Source organism: Sebastes umbrosus, chromosome 19, assembly GCF_015220745.1.
Source record: "Sebastes umbrosus isolate fSebUmb1 chromosome 19, fSebUmb1.pri, whole genome shotgun sequence".
Taxonomy (NCBI): domain Eukaryota; kingdom Metazoa; phylum Chordata; class Actinopteri; order Perciformes; family Sebastidae; genus Sebastes; species Sebastes umbrosus.
Window position 1 is genome coordinate 13,013,639 of NC_051287.1, and position 15,998 is coordinate 13,029,636.

At 39.3% G+C, this 15,998-nt stretch overlaps 1 protein-coding gene across 4 annotated transcripts in view; it reads left to right on the forward strand.

The window, feature by feature from the left end:
* kcnt1 (potassium channel, subfamily T, member 1) overlaps positions 1 to 15,998 on the forward strand; it is a 35,324-nt gene that overhangs the window by 9,157 nt on the left and 10,169 nt on the right. For 3 of the 4 annotated variants that reach the window (XM_037753582.1, XM_037753583.1, XM_037753581.1), the window contains exons 3-19: positions 5,077 to 5,156; positions 5,412 to 5,559; positions 5,783 to 5,821; positions 6,176 to 6,224; positions 6,401 to 6,460; positions 6,776 to 6,850; positions 7,655 to 7,738; positions 8,137 to 8,231; positions 9,053 to 9,233; positions 9,307 to 9,471; positions 9,659 to 9,795; positions 11,344 to 11,407; positions 11,545 to 11,653; positions 12,220 to 12,328; positions 13,930 to 14,079; positions 14,743 to 14,972; positions 15,072 to 15,288. In XM_037753582.1, the coding sequence (XP_037609510.1) occupies positions 5,077 to 5,156; positions 5,412 to 5,559; positions 5,783 to 5,821; positions 6,176 to 6,224; positions 6,401 to 6,460; positions 6,776 to 6,850; positions 7,655 to 7,738; positions 8,137 to 8,231; positions 9,053 to 9,233; positions 9,307 to 9,471; positions 9,659 to 9,795; positions 11,344 to 11,407; positions 11,545 to 11,653; positions 12,220 to 12,328; positions 13,930 to 14,079; positions 14,743 to 14,972; positions 15,072 to 15,288 (1,992 nt within the window). Of the gene's footprint in view, positions 1 to 450; positions 1,053 to 5,076; positions 5,157 to 5,411; positions 5,560 to 5,782; positions 5,822 to 6,175; positions 6,225 to 6,400; positions 6,461 to 6,775; positions 6,851 to 7,654; positions 7,739 to 8,136; positions 8,232 to 9,052; positions 9,234 to 9,306; positions 9,472 to 9,658; positions 9,796 to 11,343; positions 11,408 to 11,544; positions 11,654 to 12,219; positions 12,329 to 13,929; positions 14,080 to 14,742; positions 14,973 to 15,071; positions 15,289 to 15,998 lie in introns of those variants that run through there. The other variant, XM_037753584.1, reaches the window with a different exon arrangement.

Below are 15,998 nucleotides of genomic sequence, written 5' to 3' on the forward strand. Positions count from 1 at the left end.
AAGCGAGGAGATCCCTCATGATAAAAACAAAAAAACGCCCCTATGGACACATACCATGAGTGTCTTCTCATGTAATTTGAAAAGCTGCATTGAGTGGCGCCACCAGCGTGGGCGACAGGGGGTTCAAGTGAAGTGGCCTCTTCCGGGTGTTTTTTCAAAAGGCAGCTGACTCATAGAGGAGGTCATCTATAAATTACTACTTCAGACTCTTCAAATTAAGAGAAGACAAAAAGGTGGGAGGGACGGGAGGGACAGCAGAAGAGAGAGAGCATTGTTCTTTTTATCTGCATTTTTCTCAGATCCAAAAAGAAAAAACTATCTTTCTGTTGCTGTCGTCTTGTCACTAATGATGCTAAAACCTCCCCCCCCTTCCCCATCCATCCCCCCTTCTTCACTTGACAGAAGAGCAAAACAGAAAGACAGACAGTGCATGCCTTTGGGCTTTGCAGACTATAAGTCATGAAGGCTTCAAATGACACATAAGATGAATACTGACATGCTGCAGCTGATGATGCCATCTGTAAAAAAGAAAAGACAAGTCAGTGATCATTCCTCCAGTAAATATGTCAAAGTGAATGTTTACAGCTTCGTGCTGCTGGAGAGGACCATGCTGGTGCTGATGCTGGTGCTGATGCTGGTGCTGATGCTGCTGCAACAGCATCCTTTGGGGTTATTCCTGTCATAGCAACGTTGCTGTGGCAACAGGCCCGCGCACCAGAGAGAAAGAGAGAGAGATTGTGTACTAAAAATATTCCCAATAAGCACTTCTTCAGTCCTCAAAATAAATGATTAGCTTTGTCTTTTAAAATTCTATTTTTATAGCTTCTTGTAGATTATTAATAACATCTTTTTTTTTTTTTTTAATAATTCATCTTCGACAAAAACCCCAGTGTTGTTTTAGAGCTGCATGCAGAGAGGCGCGTTGGTCAAGAAGCTTGTAGGAATTATAACAGTGCGTGCACGACGCAGCTTCTTCAGGTGTCCTGCAGCACGATGGATCCGAGGATCATCACCTGGAGGTCGGATCCGTGTGTTGGTGATGCTGGGCAGAGGTATGATGGATGATGATGGATGATGTCAGTGGATTATTGGTGCTGGATGCTCTGGAGGAGAAGCGAGAGTATACCACACTGTGAGATGGTTTTATTTTTATTTTTCACCTGAGATGCATTTATGAAATAAATAGCTGCAGGTACAGATGGACAGATGGAGGAAGCAAACAACGTGCATGCGCTCTGACCAGTTTGATAAGCGCGCCTAAAAAACTGCTGAGATACACAGAAATGCCTGCATGCGTGTTTATTTATATACACTGTAAAAAAAAACATTTTTTTTTCAAGACATTTTAAATTTTTTGTCTGTATTTCGAAATTACAGAAAAAAATGTAAAGATTACAATAATTCACTTTTTATTGAAATGTGTCATGTGTTTTAACAAAAATAATCCGTATAAATGGAATAAATTAAATATCTGTTTTTTAACAGCTTTTGAATGCTAATTTTAACAAAACTAACCGTAAAAATAAAGTATTCTTTACAGATAAAAGTAGAAGGATTTTCTGTAATTTTACAAAAAAATATACACACTGTTATTAATCTATTTAAAACTGTATAATTGCAAGAAAATATATGCCTAAAGACAGAAATATTTTGTCATTTTGCATAACTTAACCACTACTTTACATACATAAACTGAAAAAACATACAATATATTGTATTTTCTGCATTATGGCTAAAAAGGTTACTGAAAGTCGGTTATTCATTTTATTCATGGACACATGTGCTGCTAACAACTGTCATTGTTGACTCATTCTCTAATATTTTGGTTCTCATTTTCCAATTTGACTTATTGAATTTACTTGTCCTGTGCAACCAACACTTCAAACCCAAAGATCTGCAATTTACAACTAATTGTGTTTTTATTATTATTTTTCTAATATTTGCTAATAACTTTGCTGCACTTTGATGAATCATCTCAGCTCTAAATAATATATTAGATTAGATCTAAATGCCAGAGAAGGGTGAAAAATGTTGATCACAATTTCTTAAATCCAGAGGTGATGTCTTTCTATTGCTTTTTTTGCAAAACCAAAACCAAAAGATATTCAGTTTATAAGACAAATCAGAAAATATTCACATTTTAGAAGCCACAACCAGTGAATTTTCTGCATTTTTGTTTAATGAATTGAATTTAAAATTAACTTATTTTTTTTAAATAGTACATTTCTGTCAGTTGACTTATCGATTAATCGACAATTTCTTAAATCCCAAGGTGATGTCTTTTTATTGCTTATTTTGTCCAACCAACAGTCCTAAACCAAAATATATTCAGATTACTATCACATAAGACAAATATAACCAGAAAATATTCCTATTTTAGATCCCACAACCAGTGATTTTTCAGTATTTTTGCTTAAAGCTGCAGTGGGTAGAATTGGAGCAAATATGATTTTAAAAAGTTATTTTTATAAAACGGTCACTATATCCATGAGACAGGTAATCTGAAAAAAGAACGTGTGTCTCTGTGTCTCTGTGTCCTCCGGTGCCCCTAATGCCATCTGCAAGATTTCCCAGACCGGAGGAAAACAACCAGTCAGAGCTGATCTGGAGTCTGCTGTCCAGCTGCCGTCTCTGAGAGCCAGCTGTCAATCACTCTCGTACTCCGATCAAACAGTCAAACTAGGCAGCGCTGATCAAATATGAATCAATATTTTGTTACTATAATGCCTATTCCTCTCCTCAAATGTTTTCAGAAACATCTTGTAGTGTACTGTTTAGCTGTACAATGAGAAAGTTTGTAACCCGTTAGCCATGTTGAGATCAGTTGAGGAAATACCAAGCACTGCCCACCAGCCGGAGCACAGCCAATAGGAACGCTCTCTCTCTGAAATGATCTGTGATTGGCCAAAATCTCCCGTCACGGGCTAGATTTTCTAAAGCCTGAAAACAGAGCCATGATGAGGTGCAGAAGTCTCGTTTTCTCTCAGAACAATTGAATTACAATATGCTGAAAGGTTATTATGAAATTTTTTCCCAATGATGCCAAAAACTTTCTGCCTCCTGCAGGTTTAAAGGAACAGTGTGTTACATTTCAGGGGATCTGATTTCGGGGAAATGGTATCTGAAATATAAAGCGTTTGATTTTAGGGCTGCAACTAACAATTATCATGTCATTGCTTGTTTGGTCCGACCAACAGTCCAAAACCCAAATATATTCACTATCACTAAGAAAAGCAGCAAATCCTCACAACTGAGAAGCTGGAAATGATAGTTTAATAATCGATTCATTCTCTGTTGATCTACTAATTGATTGATCAATTTGTTTCAGCTCTATTCACTATGTTACGATTAGAGTCAAGCTCCCTGGTTTTACTTAAACTTTTTTTGCCTCCAGAGCAACCGGTCTCTCTCTGGTGTTGATGAACACTTCGAAGTGAGCTGATCTGATAAAAGCAGGCCTGTTCCAGAGCTGCAAGATGATTACAGTACACTTGCATAACTTTTGCAGAATTAGTCGTTTTAAAAGATCTAATTACTCCAAGAGCGCCTTGTTGCCTGAAACTCCGATGTGACAGTTAGTATGACTAATGTCAGACCTCCTCTGCTAGTAATTGTGTGCTCAACAGGAGCTGATTAAGGGTCATTACTTGCACCATTATATGTGTGTGTGTGTTTGTGGGTGTGTGTGGGTGTGTGGGTGGAGGGGTGAGACACAGAGACAGACAGAGAGCAATCTGTAGGCCCCTCATATGTGACAGGAGCTCTCAGTTGAAGATCCCATCTCTGCCCTGCTGCTGGCCAGATGTGACAGCTGTTTTCAGATCTCATCGCCGAGGATTTCTGTCTCGGTGTTTCATCTCCGAAGGGTTTCCTCCACTCTCTGGTGTAGCTTTAGCATCGTGCAGACCTGAAATAGCTGCGAACAGAAGAATGTCTGTGCATCCAACAACCCACACTGCCTTTTCCTTCCCACTGTGAACCTTTCAGCCACATGTTGGGATTACTGCAGCAGCAGGATCACAGCCTCACGCGCTTTCAAACCTTCCTCAAATTCATCTCTTTTCATTTTGTACCTGTCTGCACTCTCTCCTGCTGGCAGCACTGTGAGGACTATAATAGTGTAAATATTTTTGGTGTGTTGCCAAGCTACTGTATGAGTTATTCTCTCTGACTGAGTCTCTTCCTTCTGTGCTTTTCTCTGTCTGAAAAATTTACATCCAACATGTTCTATTGTTGCACAATTCATCCTTTTTGTTTTTTCAAATTGCAAATTGAAATATTTCTTCATCCACAAGAAAGTAAGTCTTTTCAGAAACATATTTTAGTCTACTGTTTAGCTGTAAAATGAGCAAGTCAAGGCAAGTCTATTTTATTTGTATAGGATCAGAGGAGGGATCCCCCTTCCGGGATGGACAGACATGCAATAGATGTCGTGTGAACAACACGGTCTCACGGCAGTTTGTGAAATAGTCACGAAATACAATCTATTTGATTCGTGTACATAGACATGAATTTCCCTTTTTTTCGCGACGCTCAGCACGACTCAGCAACACGTGACACACGTGTCAATTTCTGCTGCAGTCTTTTCAAAATAAAACTACTTAGTTAGGCTTAGGAAAAGATCGACTTGGTTAGGCTTAGGCAACAAAACGACTTACTTAGGTTTAGGAAAAGATCGACATGGTCAGGCTTACGCAAAAAAAATACTTAGTTAGGCTTAGGAAATGATTGACTACTACTAAAATAATAATCATGTAGGCTTTCAGTTTAAAATTTTCTATTTTCCCTTTTGATTTTAATTCTGGGTGAAATGATCCTCCATACAGAACAGCTGCTCTTTGGCTCCTACGGTTTACGCTGCGTGTCGTAACCCCGTCTAGTAATTGGGTGACAAAATCGGAGAGAGATAATTACCAAACTCTCCTCAGGCAAATGATTAGAAGAACAACATTATGAATAATCACGCTGTGTAAAATGTTATACTTCAAAAACTGTACGGAAAAACATCTGCGTGTCTCTTTTTGTTTGTGCTGCTGATTCCTGTGTGACAGTTTCTCTCCTTCTCTTCTCCGTCAGGGTGCAGGTGGAGTTTTACGTGAATGAAAACACCTTCAAGGAGCGTCTGAAGCTTTTCTTCATCAAAAACCAAAGGTCAAGTAAGTGGACAGTGCATGTCATCTTCTCACGTCCCTAAATTGGCTGTTGCATAATTGAAAAGGTCCGTTCAAAATTCGTGCCTAATGAGACTCAGATGAATACAGAAAAACACGTGTTTTGCTTAGCAACTGCTGTGCACGCTTACTGTAAATGTACAAACTGATGTTATTTATGAGTCACAATAAATCTCAGTTTTGCTGCAGTGTCTCACTGTTTTGTAATGAGCATTTCTTTGGTCCCTTTTTCGCCTTTAGGCCTTCGGATTCGTGTGTTCAACTTCTCCCTGAAGCTGCTCACCTGTCTGCTGTACATCATCCGAGTGGTGACGGATAACCCCGGTCAGGGCGCCAGCGGCAGTCACAGCACAGGACAGCAGAACACTGCCAGTGGCAACAACAAATGGTTCGTTCACACTGAGAGAAAAGATGTCGAGATTTATTTAAGAACAACGAAAACAACCGAGGAACTAATGATAGATTATTGAAAGGAAGACAATGAAAAGTCAAGTCATGTCTATTTATATAGCCCAATATAATACCATAGTATACCTTGAAACCGGTATACGTTACAACCCTCCCTACGTTAATTAACTTTTCATTCTGTTTTGTTCCTCACTAATCTGCAGTGTTGACTGCCCGTGGAACGGATCAGTGCAGGTTAACTGGTAAGCGGCAGCAGAAGGTTTGATTTCTGTTAATGGGGTCAAATTAGTAGGACATTATTATGTAGCCTGTGGTGAGAGCAACACTCTGTGAGTGCTCATTCGGCTCTTTGTACCTCGTTTCCTGCACTCGCCTAATTATTTAACCTGTCATGAGATCAATGCTGGACATGTTCCATTTATTATGTCTTACTTTATTAATAACCATCTGAAGATATAATGACAGCTTGATCATCTACAAGTCTCATTCTGACTGTGTATATCTTGCTGATGGTACAAAACCAGATAATAATGCATTTCTTGACTGATGTACAGGATATTTATTGTTGATTAAAGAGTTGCTGTTGTGTCTGACAGGGAGTTGATCTTTTGGGTGGATAGAAAAGTTCCTGTCTGGGCCATTCAAGTGAGTCGCAACATAATAAGAATATGAATTAATTAAAACTAACCTTTTCTAAATGGAAGTACATGACTTCGCTGTGAAAACACTGTGGGTTTCCTCCTTAGAGGATTATTTTCTGAAATGCCATTCTGCTGTAAATAATTTATGAGATTGTGTTTTCCCTGTGTTGGCTTGTGCAGGTCATTGTAGCCATCATTAGTTTCCTGGAGACCATGTTACTGATGTATCTGAGCTACAAGGTAAGACACAAAATAAAAAGACACAGAGACTTGAAACACGTCAGTAATACAGACTGTGCAATTATTAGTCACTTACAGTCTGCGAGATTGACAATCCATAAGTGGCGCATGATTAGCCCCAGTCATTTGTCACGGCTACATTAAGTATCAGCAGTAATTACAGGATCTGGTGGAGGTGAAGGATTAAGTGGTCGTGGAAAGTGACAGACTACAATTAAGATCTGCATCTCTGCAGTGACTCACTGTCTATTGTGTGCTCACAGGTGAAACTGTTAAAATGTCTGTGCATGTTTTTTTTTTTTTATTTTATTCTAGGGGAACATTTGGGAGCAGATATTCCAGGTGTCATTTCTTTTGGAGATGATCAACACAGTTCCCTTCATCATTACGGTAAAAACTTTCACCATGGAAACACTGACATACTCATTATCTTTCCTATCTCCTGGTAATACTTTTAACGTGTCTACTGTAGACAGCGGTAATGTCAGCACTCTATTTTACTTTTTCATATTTTTTTTTTCACTGTTAGCCTTCAACAATAGAGGACATAAGTATTGCTGAGAGTCAGCTTAATGGACACAGAAAAGAGAAGAATAAGCATTTAGATGGCTGGAAACTAGAGACTGTACCTCTGCGCCACAGTTGTTTTAGATGTTAAGTGTTATAATAGCAGGTTGTAATGTCTGACAGGTGAAAGATCTACGCTACAAGACATATTTCCCATTAGTGTAGAGTTTTTAGCCACATTTAGTGCTAATTAGCAAAAAATGTAGCCCCACCCAAACGCATCCCCTGCTTTATGGCCTATTTGACTCTAAATGGGAGCATAATTTACTAAATGAACATCATGCTGTATTGAAGAAGACTTGAAACTAGCGATTGAGACCATAAACTCATGTTTACAATGTTTACTGAGGTAATAAATCAAGTGAGAAGTAGGCTCATTTTCTCATAGACTTCTATACAATCAGACTTCTTTTTGCAACCAGAGGAGTCGCCCCCTGCTGGCTGTTAGAAAAAAATGCAGGTTTAAGACACTTCTGCATTGGCTTCACTTTTCAGACCTGGAGGTATAGCCCATTGATCCATACAGTATTCCCCATTGGTGTGCGGTTTGCAATGTGTGATTGAAGAAACGTTGAAATGAAACTGAATGAAACGTCATCTGTTTGAAATGTCTCACTTTGTCCTCAGATCTTCTGGCCGTCAATAAGAAACATCTTTATTCCCGTATTTCTCAACTGCTGGCTGGCCAAGTGTGCTTTGGAGAACATGATTGTGAGTGAAGCGCATTAACGTAATTGTTTTTTGTTAATGTCTTGTTTTCAATCAACATTTTAATGACTTTGTTCAGGCGAAGACACTTCAAGCTCGCAGTCGTACTGCGGCTGCTGACAACAACACGTCTCTCCTGCTTTGGTTCTGCTCTGATAGTGTGCACCCTGGAGGTTTTTCCACTGGGGGAATTACATGTAACTCTCTCGGCATTTTATCATGTTGCTCTGTATTCCGCGCTGCTCAGCTGCAGCAGGAAGCATCTTAAGAGCAAAAGCATAATGTCATCTCATATCTAAACTAATGATGTGAGACATTTAATGGATGAAGTTGATATCTTTCTTTCATATGAGACGAGTAGAGTTTTTAGCTTTAAATGTTAAAGTCTGCTGTTGTTATAGAATGATGTCCACAGAGCGATCCAGAGGACCAACTCAGCCATGTTCAACCAGGTCCTCATTCTCATCTGCACCCTGCTCTGCCTGGTCTTCACTGGGTGAGGCTGCTTCTTCAATGACTTTTTTTTTAGCTTTTCGTAAGGTCCTTTCTGTGGTGGTGTATCGTCTTCTATTCAGTTATAATGTATGTTGTATTTATCTGTATCATAACCTAAATAAGACATGTTTGTTTTAAGCTTTTATATTATATTGCATTACATTGTTATGATAATGTATAGCTTAACATCAGATAGCGATTAGCCAATCTGAGCATCATAAAAGCAATGAGGAAAATTGGTGACACTTTCATTTTCAGGTCCATAAATTCCTAATAATTCTTTAGGAAGTTTCCTGGAACGAAAGAGTTGTGTAATTTGGTACTAATTAAAGAAAAAAACATAGCGGTACACTTCTAATTAATTCCAAAAATGCTAAGCTAGCTTGAGAGCGAGAGAGAGCAGCCGTGATTGGGTGAAGGAGAGAGTGAATGAAGAGAGGGAGCGGCATTAGCTAGGACAAAGCAGTGAATCATCAGAGAAATAATACAATATGTTCCAATTGTTTCATGCCGCTTACGTTCTAAAGCACAAATAAACACACCCACATCCGCACAACCCTGCGGGAAGGTGCCACATTGCCGGATTTTAAGGAATGCTGCCTAAACGTAAAGAAGTTGTAGTTTTGTTGCCTAAACCTAATTCTTTTTTTTTTTTTTGCCTAAACCTAAATAAATTGTAGTTTTATTGCCTAAAAGACCTTTGCCTTAAAACCTAAAGAAGCCTTTTTGTTCTTGTTGCTTTAATTTGAACATTACATGGTAGTGATAAATGTGGTCATTGTGTGTGTTTGTATTCATGTTTATCTAACCTGTCCTGTACAGCACATGTGGAATCCAGCACCTGGAGCGAGCCGGCAAAAACCTCTCCCTCTTCAACTCCTTCTACTTCTGCATCGTCACCTTCTCCACCGTCGGCTTCGGAGATGTCACTCCACGCATATGGCCGTCCCAGCTGCTGGTGGTCATCATGATCTGCGTGGCTCTGGTGGTGCTGCCTCTGCAGGTAGGACGATGAATCTCCTAATCTCCTGAATGTCCCTTTGTGAGTTTCACTCAGTTTACTAGCCGTGTGTCAGTTTGAGGAGCTGATGTACCTGTGGATGGAGAGACAGAAGTCTGGAGGGAATTACAGCCGCCACAGAGCGCAGACGGAGAAACACGTCGTACTGTGTGTCAGCGCACTAAAGATAGACCTGCTCATGGATTTCCTCAACGAATTCTACGCCCATCCCAGACTGCAGGTACAAAACAATACAAAATGCATTTTATACTCTAGAGTACACATATAGGATGTGATAAAGGTCTGCATGGGGCGTTTCTAAGGATATTTAAAGGGATTGTGATTCAGATAAGACATTAGACATCTTCTGCATGGTTCTTCGTGCATTCCACCGTGGACACTAAAGTGATTCTTGTGTGATCTTAAAGGATTACTATGTGGTGATCCTGTGCCCGAGTGAGATGGACCTCCAGGTGCGGAGAGTGCTGCAGATCCCTCTGTGGTCTCAAAGGGTCATCTATCTGCAAGGATCTGTTCTCAAAGACCAGGACCTGCTAAGAGCCAAGTAAGTGACACTTAAACTTTGGTCTGTCTGTCTCTCTGTCTGTCTGTCTGTCTGTCTGTCTGTCTTTCGGTTGGTCCAACACTTTGGTCCAGACTAAAATATCTTGGTTAGATTACCATAACATTATGGTCCACAGAGGATGAGAAAGATCCAGAAGATGTATCCCTTTTTTTATCAATAATTTTTTTTTTATTTAATTAGTTTAATTTTTTTTACAAGCGGTTACAGATAACGAATGGTTGATAGATATTCCTGACTCTTCAGGAAAATATAAACAACTTCACGGATTCCTTTGGTCGTCAATCTGTCCATGCAGCATGCACTAGCTGCACAGCTTTGACTCAGATCAAATTGTCTATAGTGGGATGCTAACGTTTTATATTTTGCATTTTAGGCAGATATAAATAATTGCCACAAACATCACTAGGATATGAAACTCTATTGTCCTTCCATTCCTTAATGCCGCCCAAATAATCTCTCATTGCTTTCTCAGTAAATATGCTTGTCAGAGCTATTGTGTTGCCTCATGCTGAGACAACATTGTTATTATTCATTCAAGCTATACCCATTTCTTTTGAGACTTAAATGGACCACTTTCTCTGAGGAAAGCAGACATGATCCGTTTCAAATACTTCTGATAACTTTGAGTCATGAAAGTGAAAATTTTAACACTGATGAAAAGATTGAAAGACCTGCTGTCTGTCTGTACGTCAAGTTTATTTCTGTAGCTTTAAATCACAAGTACCTTACAGAGAAACAGCCAAGCTTAAAGGGGAAAATTCAACTGATTTTACACAAACACGTCAGTCTCAAGCCTAAGAAAATAACCCTGGCGATGTCATCAGAAACCCTGCATTATTAACTTAATTAATTAATTAATTAATTCACTTATTAATTTTTTATTTGAAAGTATTATTTATTTATTTATTTATTTCATTACTAACTTAAGATGTATCAGGTACTAAAAGCAAGTATTTTTTGTCCATTGGATTTTGAATTATTTTTTAATTTCTTTTATGCAATACCACAACAATAAAAACATTAAATAGCTTGCCAAAAAACACATAATAGCCCTGTGCAACAGTGGCACCATAATGTATGGAACACCTTACACCAAACACCAAAGTATTACTTTGATAAAATTGGTTATATAACTTCACTGTACACATTTGGCAGGGATGTGATGGAGCAATTAGAAGTAGAGGACCGGGTGTGTGTCACGCTTACATCCTGCTTCTGGCACCGTTTCATATCCTCCCACACTTGTTTTGCATTCTGCACTCTCCTGTCTGTGCTAATCATATGCAAAACAGCTCCGCACGTACAGCACATATACAGTGCAGATTGTGTGTTTGTCTATATGCAGCAACTTAAATATTAAATCAAAGGATGTTGTATGTTGTCTCTTCTGACTGGTCAAAGGTCATTTGCTTACTCTTTTTTTGTGGCAGGGTTCATGATTCTTTCCCGCTGTTTGTATTTGAGTAATTTGCCTTTGTTTTTCATACATTTTGTTATATTATTTTTCAACTTGTCTCGTGGCTACAGAATGGACGACGCAGAGGCTTGTTTCATTCTGAGCAGTCGTAACGAGGTGGATCGCATGGCTGCGGTAAGGACAGCAACAATAACTCTACCAATTATGAGTTGCCATTCACTTGTTTACAAAAACTCAAGTCATTAATGCTGTCAGTCATAAAGACAATTACCAATTAATTAAAGGAGATTACTTTGACTGTTTTCCCTCAGGACCATCAGACCATCCTGAGAGCCTGGGCAGTGAAGGACTTTGCTCCAAATTGTCCCCTCTATGTCCAGATACTCAAACCTGAAAATAAGTTCCATGTGAAATTTGCAGGTGAGAGTTTCTAAACTGTCAGTGAGACGTTTATTCACTTTCTGGAGAGTTAGATGAGAAAATCGATACCACTCTCATCTGTCCACTATAAAGCAAGCTCTAGAGTCTTATAGCGACTTTCAGTTTTTAGTTTTGCCCTTCCAGCCCGCAACTTTTCTATTTTGAATCCGTCCATTAACTTTGCATTGCGTGGAGTTCAACTTTGGTGAACTTTGACCGGTAAAGTCACAGCCTCAACCAATAGCAAAAGACATTTGTGTGGTTGACCCCACTTGGCACCGCCTACATTCAGCATTAATATCGCCGCGGCAGGCGATGGTCACTCGGTTGCATTTGCACATGTGCCCTTAGAAGGAGAATTAATGTTGGACGTACATTCATCAGGTGACCAGAAACATGACTTCAAATTAACCATTAGCCTAGCTCTGTCACAACGTAACAAAATACATCTATCAACAACTCGAAAGCTTAGTAATTTATATGTTTTATCTTGGTTGTTTAATGTTTAATATGGTTAAACAACAATTTATGGTCATTATAACTTCTACTGCTTGGATCCTTTTCAGATCATGTTGTGTGTGAGGAGGAGTTCAAGTACGCCATGTTGGCCCTCAACTGTGTGTGTCCTGCCACCTCCACCTTGGTCACGCTCCTTGTGCACACCTCCCGCGGACGGTCAGTAGCCTAATCTTCTCCCTCGGGCTTTTTTGATTCATCTTTAGTGGGATCGCAAAGTTCAAAGTTCTTCATATGTTCATGTCTGCTGATGCACTGTATATTGATGTGTCCATGGAACTGGCACAGAGAGGTGACTAAGCCCGAGCAAAGACAAAAGTCCTAGTTCGTTGTGAAGAACGGCAGGAAGTAAAGAGAGTGCATTGAAGCAAAGAAGAGAACAGGCGGCTCCGAAATGGATTTTTTTAGGATGTGCTCTTTGTAAAACAGTGTGAAAAGCTCTCCAGTGGAGAATGATTTTTCACAGCATGCAAACAGATCACTTTTAAAAGCTAATGTCAATGACTGAGGGAAACCGCGTTAAAGGGGAACCAGAGGGCTGTAGCACTTACTGTGTTTCTGACAACTCTTTAGAAAGTGAAGCTTTTTGTCTTTTTATTAGACGAACAGGCTTTGAGATTGCAAACATTAATACAAAAGGGGTATATGAATGTCTATTATAGTTGTCTGACTGTGTATGAGGGAGTAGGTTTATGCAAATGTATGTTTGCATTGCATGTGTGGGCGTCTTTGAGTGCGAGAGATGAAGGAACAGTGTGTGACATTTCTGGGGATCAATTAGCAGAAATGGAATATAATATTCATAACTATGTTTTTTTTGTTGTTTTCGAGGAATTAATTGGTACCAGGTCATACTAGCTTGTCGTGAAGGAGGCTAAATAACGCTCCTACTTATGCTGAATTTTGGCGAGGCAAAACTGTCATGGTCATTTTCAAAGGGGTCCCTTGACCTCTGACCTCAAGATATGTGAATGAAAATGGGTTGTATGGGTACCCACGAGTCTCCCCTTTACAGACATGCCCACTTTATGATAATCACATGCAGTTTGGGGCAAGTCATAGTCAAGTCAGCACACTGACACACTGACAGCTGTTGTTGCCTGTTGGGCTTCAGTTTGCCATGTTATGATTTGAGCATATGTTTTATGCTAAATGCAGTACCTGTGAGGGTTTCTGGACAATATTTGTCATTGTTTTGTGTTAATTGATTTCCAATAATAAATATATGCAGTACATACATTTGCATAAAGCAGCATATTTGCCCACTCCCATGTTGATAAGAGTATTAAATACTTGACAAATCTCCCTTTAAGGTACATTTTGAACAGATAAAAAATGATTGACAGCCCTAGTGAATATGAATAAATATAAGAAGCAAGTATGTAAACTGTTACCTAAGGGTTGTTCTGAGCACAGAGCATAAAACTCAAAGCGTTTGAGCAATTACCGTAATTACTGGAAGGCATCATCGGGCATTTAAGAGTAAAACCGAGTTGCTGACACACGGATCAAGCGTTCTGCTTTCACCAGAGAACCCAGGAGACGCAGGGCGGGAGACCCTGAGGGTCTGGAGGGATGAAAGGAGAGGAGATGGAGAGTTTTGCGAATACAGATAATGATTGATCCTGATTAGATCAAGTATTGATCTAAATAGTTAAAAATTGCATATTGTATACATTAGTATATGTGGAAAATCCCCAACACTTTAAAAAGGTATCAGGTTTACCATGTTTGTTTGTGTTTTCCCTGAATGAATGCAGAGAAGGACAACAGTCTCCGGAGCAGTGGCAGAGGATGTACGGATGTTGCTCCGGCAACGAGGTCTACCACATCCGAGTCTGTGACAGCAAGTTCTTTGGAGAGTACAACGGCAAAAGCTTTACATACGCCTCCTTTCATGCTCACAAGAAGTGAGTTGACATGTGAACTAAAGCATCTTCTTCAGATGCTGACAGGTTGAAAATATACAGAGACATTTACGGGCACGGATGGAAGAAGTATTTCGATCTTTTTACTTCAGTGAAAATAACAATACTACAGTGTAGAAATACTCTGTTACAAGTAAAAGTCCTGCATTCAAAAATGTTTGTAAGTAAAAGTATTAGCATCAAAATACACTTAAAGTACCAAAAGTAAAAGTACTCATTATGCAGATATCCCATTATAGGATTCTAATCATGCATAAATGGAGCTGTATAAATGGAGCTAATTTTAATTTAACTATATGTAGTGCTATGTAGCTATCTACATAATAATAATAATAATCTATAATAATGTATCACTTTGTATTTTAATAATCAAAATCTGAAAAAGTAACTAGTAAATAAATTCATCAAATAACTTTAGTGGAGTAAAAAGTACGATATTTCCCTCTGAGATGTAGTGGAGTAGAAGTATGAAGCAGGCTAAGTGTTCTTTTGGTTCATCCGACTTAATTTTATACAGATAAATAAACGCTAAAAGAACATCTGTCTTTTGATTATATTGTAGGTGTTTTTTTGTTGTCAGATGTCAGATATTTTGCACATTACAAAAACATTTTTTTCAGCTTACGATGTGCTTGTGATGTGCAGGTACGGCGTGTGTCTGATCGGTATAAAGAGGGAGGACAACAAGAGCATCCTGCTGAACCCTGGCCCGCGCCACATCATGGCTGCCACAGACACCTGCTACTACATCAACATCACCAAGGAGGAGAACTCAGCCTTCATCTTCAACCAGGAGGAGAAGAAGGGCCGCCCTACCGGGGGACTCTTCGACGGACCCTCGCAGCTTCCCGTTCACAGCATCATCGCTAGCATGGGTGAGAGAGAGTGTGATAAACTGCTCTTGTTCATGACAGAGGTTCTGGAGGTATTGATGAATTTGATGGATGGCTCCTTATGTGGGATTTAACTCACAGGCACCGTTGCCATGGATCTTCAGAATACGGGTCCACCTGACGTCTCAGTTGCTAAACTGGTCCCACCTACGGTGAACGGAACAGGGGGCCGCCGGCCGAGCATCGCTCCAGTTCAGGAGATCGCCGACTCCTCCTCAATCCTGCCATGTGACCTTCTCAGCGACCAATCAGAAGATGACTCTGTCTTTACGGACGAGAAAGGCCACTCTTTAACTGAGTAAGGTTTCTGTGTCTCTGTGTGTACATAAATACCCATTCCTTAAAGGGATAGGTTAGGTGTTTTGAAGTGGGGTTGCATGAGGTACTTATCCATAGTCGGTGTATTACCTACAGTAGATGCGTCTCCAAACTGGAGGCACGCTGACCGTCATCTACTGCAGGTAATACACTGACACCCAAAACACCCAAACTATCCCTTTAAAAACCAAACTACAAGGAGGCAGAGCAAATAACAGTCTATAAAATAATATTAAAACATTTTATTTAGAAAAAAAGAGTACTCGAATGTCCTACTCAAGCATAAGTATTAAACAGAAGTTATCTGACTTAAATATTACTCAAGTAGAAGTTAGATTTCTTCTGCTGGAAACTACTTCCGTAAGATTACTTTTTTATCTCGTAGTATAATGACCTTGGAATTGTCTTTAGGTTAAACTAGTGTTTGTAATTTATTGTTATTATATTATTTATTGTTATTATTATTATTATTTAGTATTATATGTTACTTTATACTCCTACTTCGCTACAGTTCAGAGGAAAATACTGTGGTTTTACTCCGCACTACATTTACTAAAGAGCTGATTTAATGTTACTTTGCAGTTTAAGATTTTACACACGACATAAGATCAGTTTATATCATTCGATCCATTGTTAATTAAATTCATTCAATTAATTAGATTCATTAAACTGTTAAGTGGTTCAAATCAG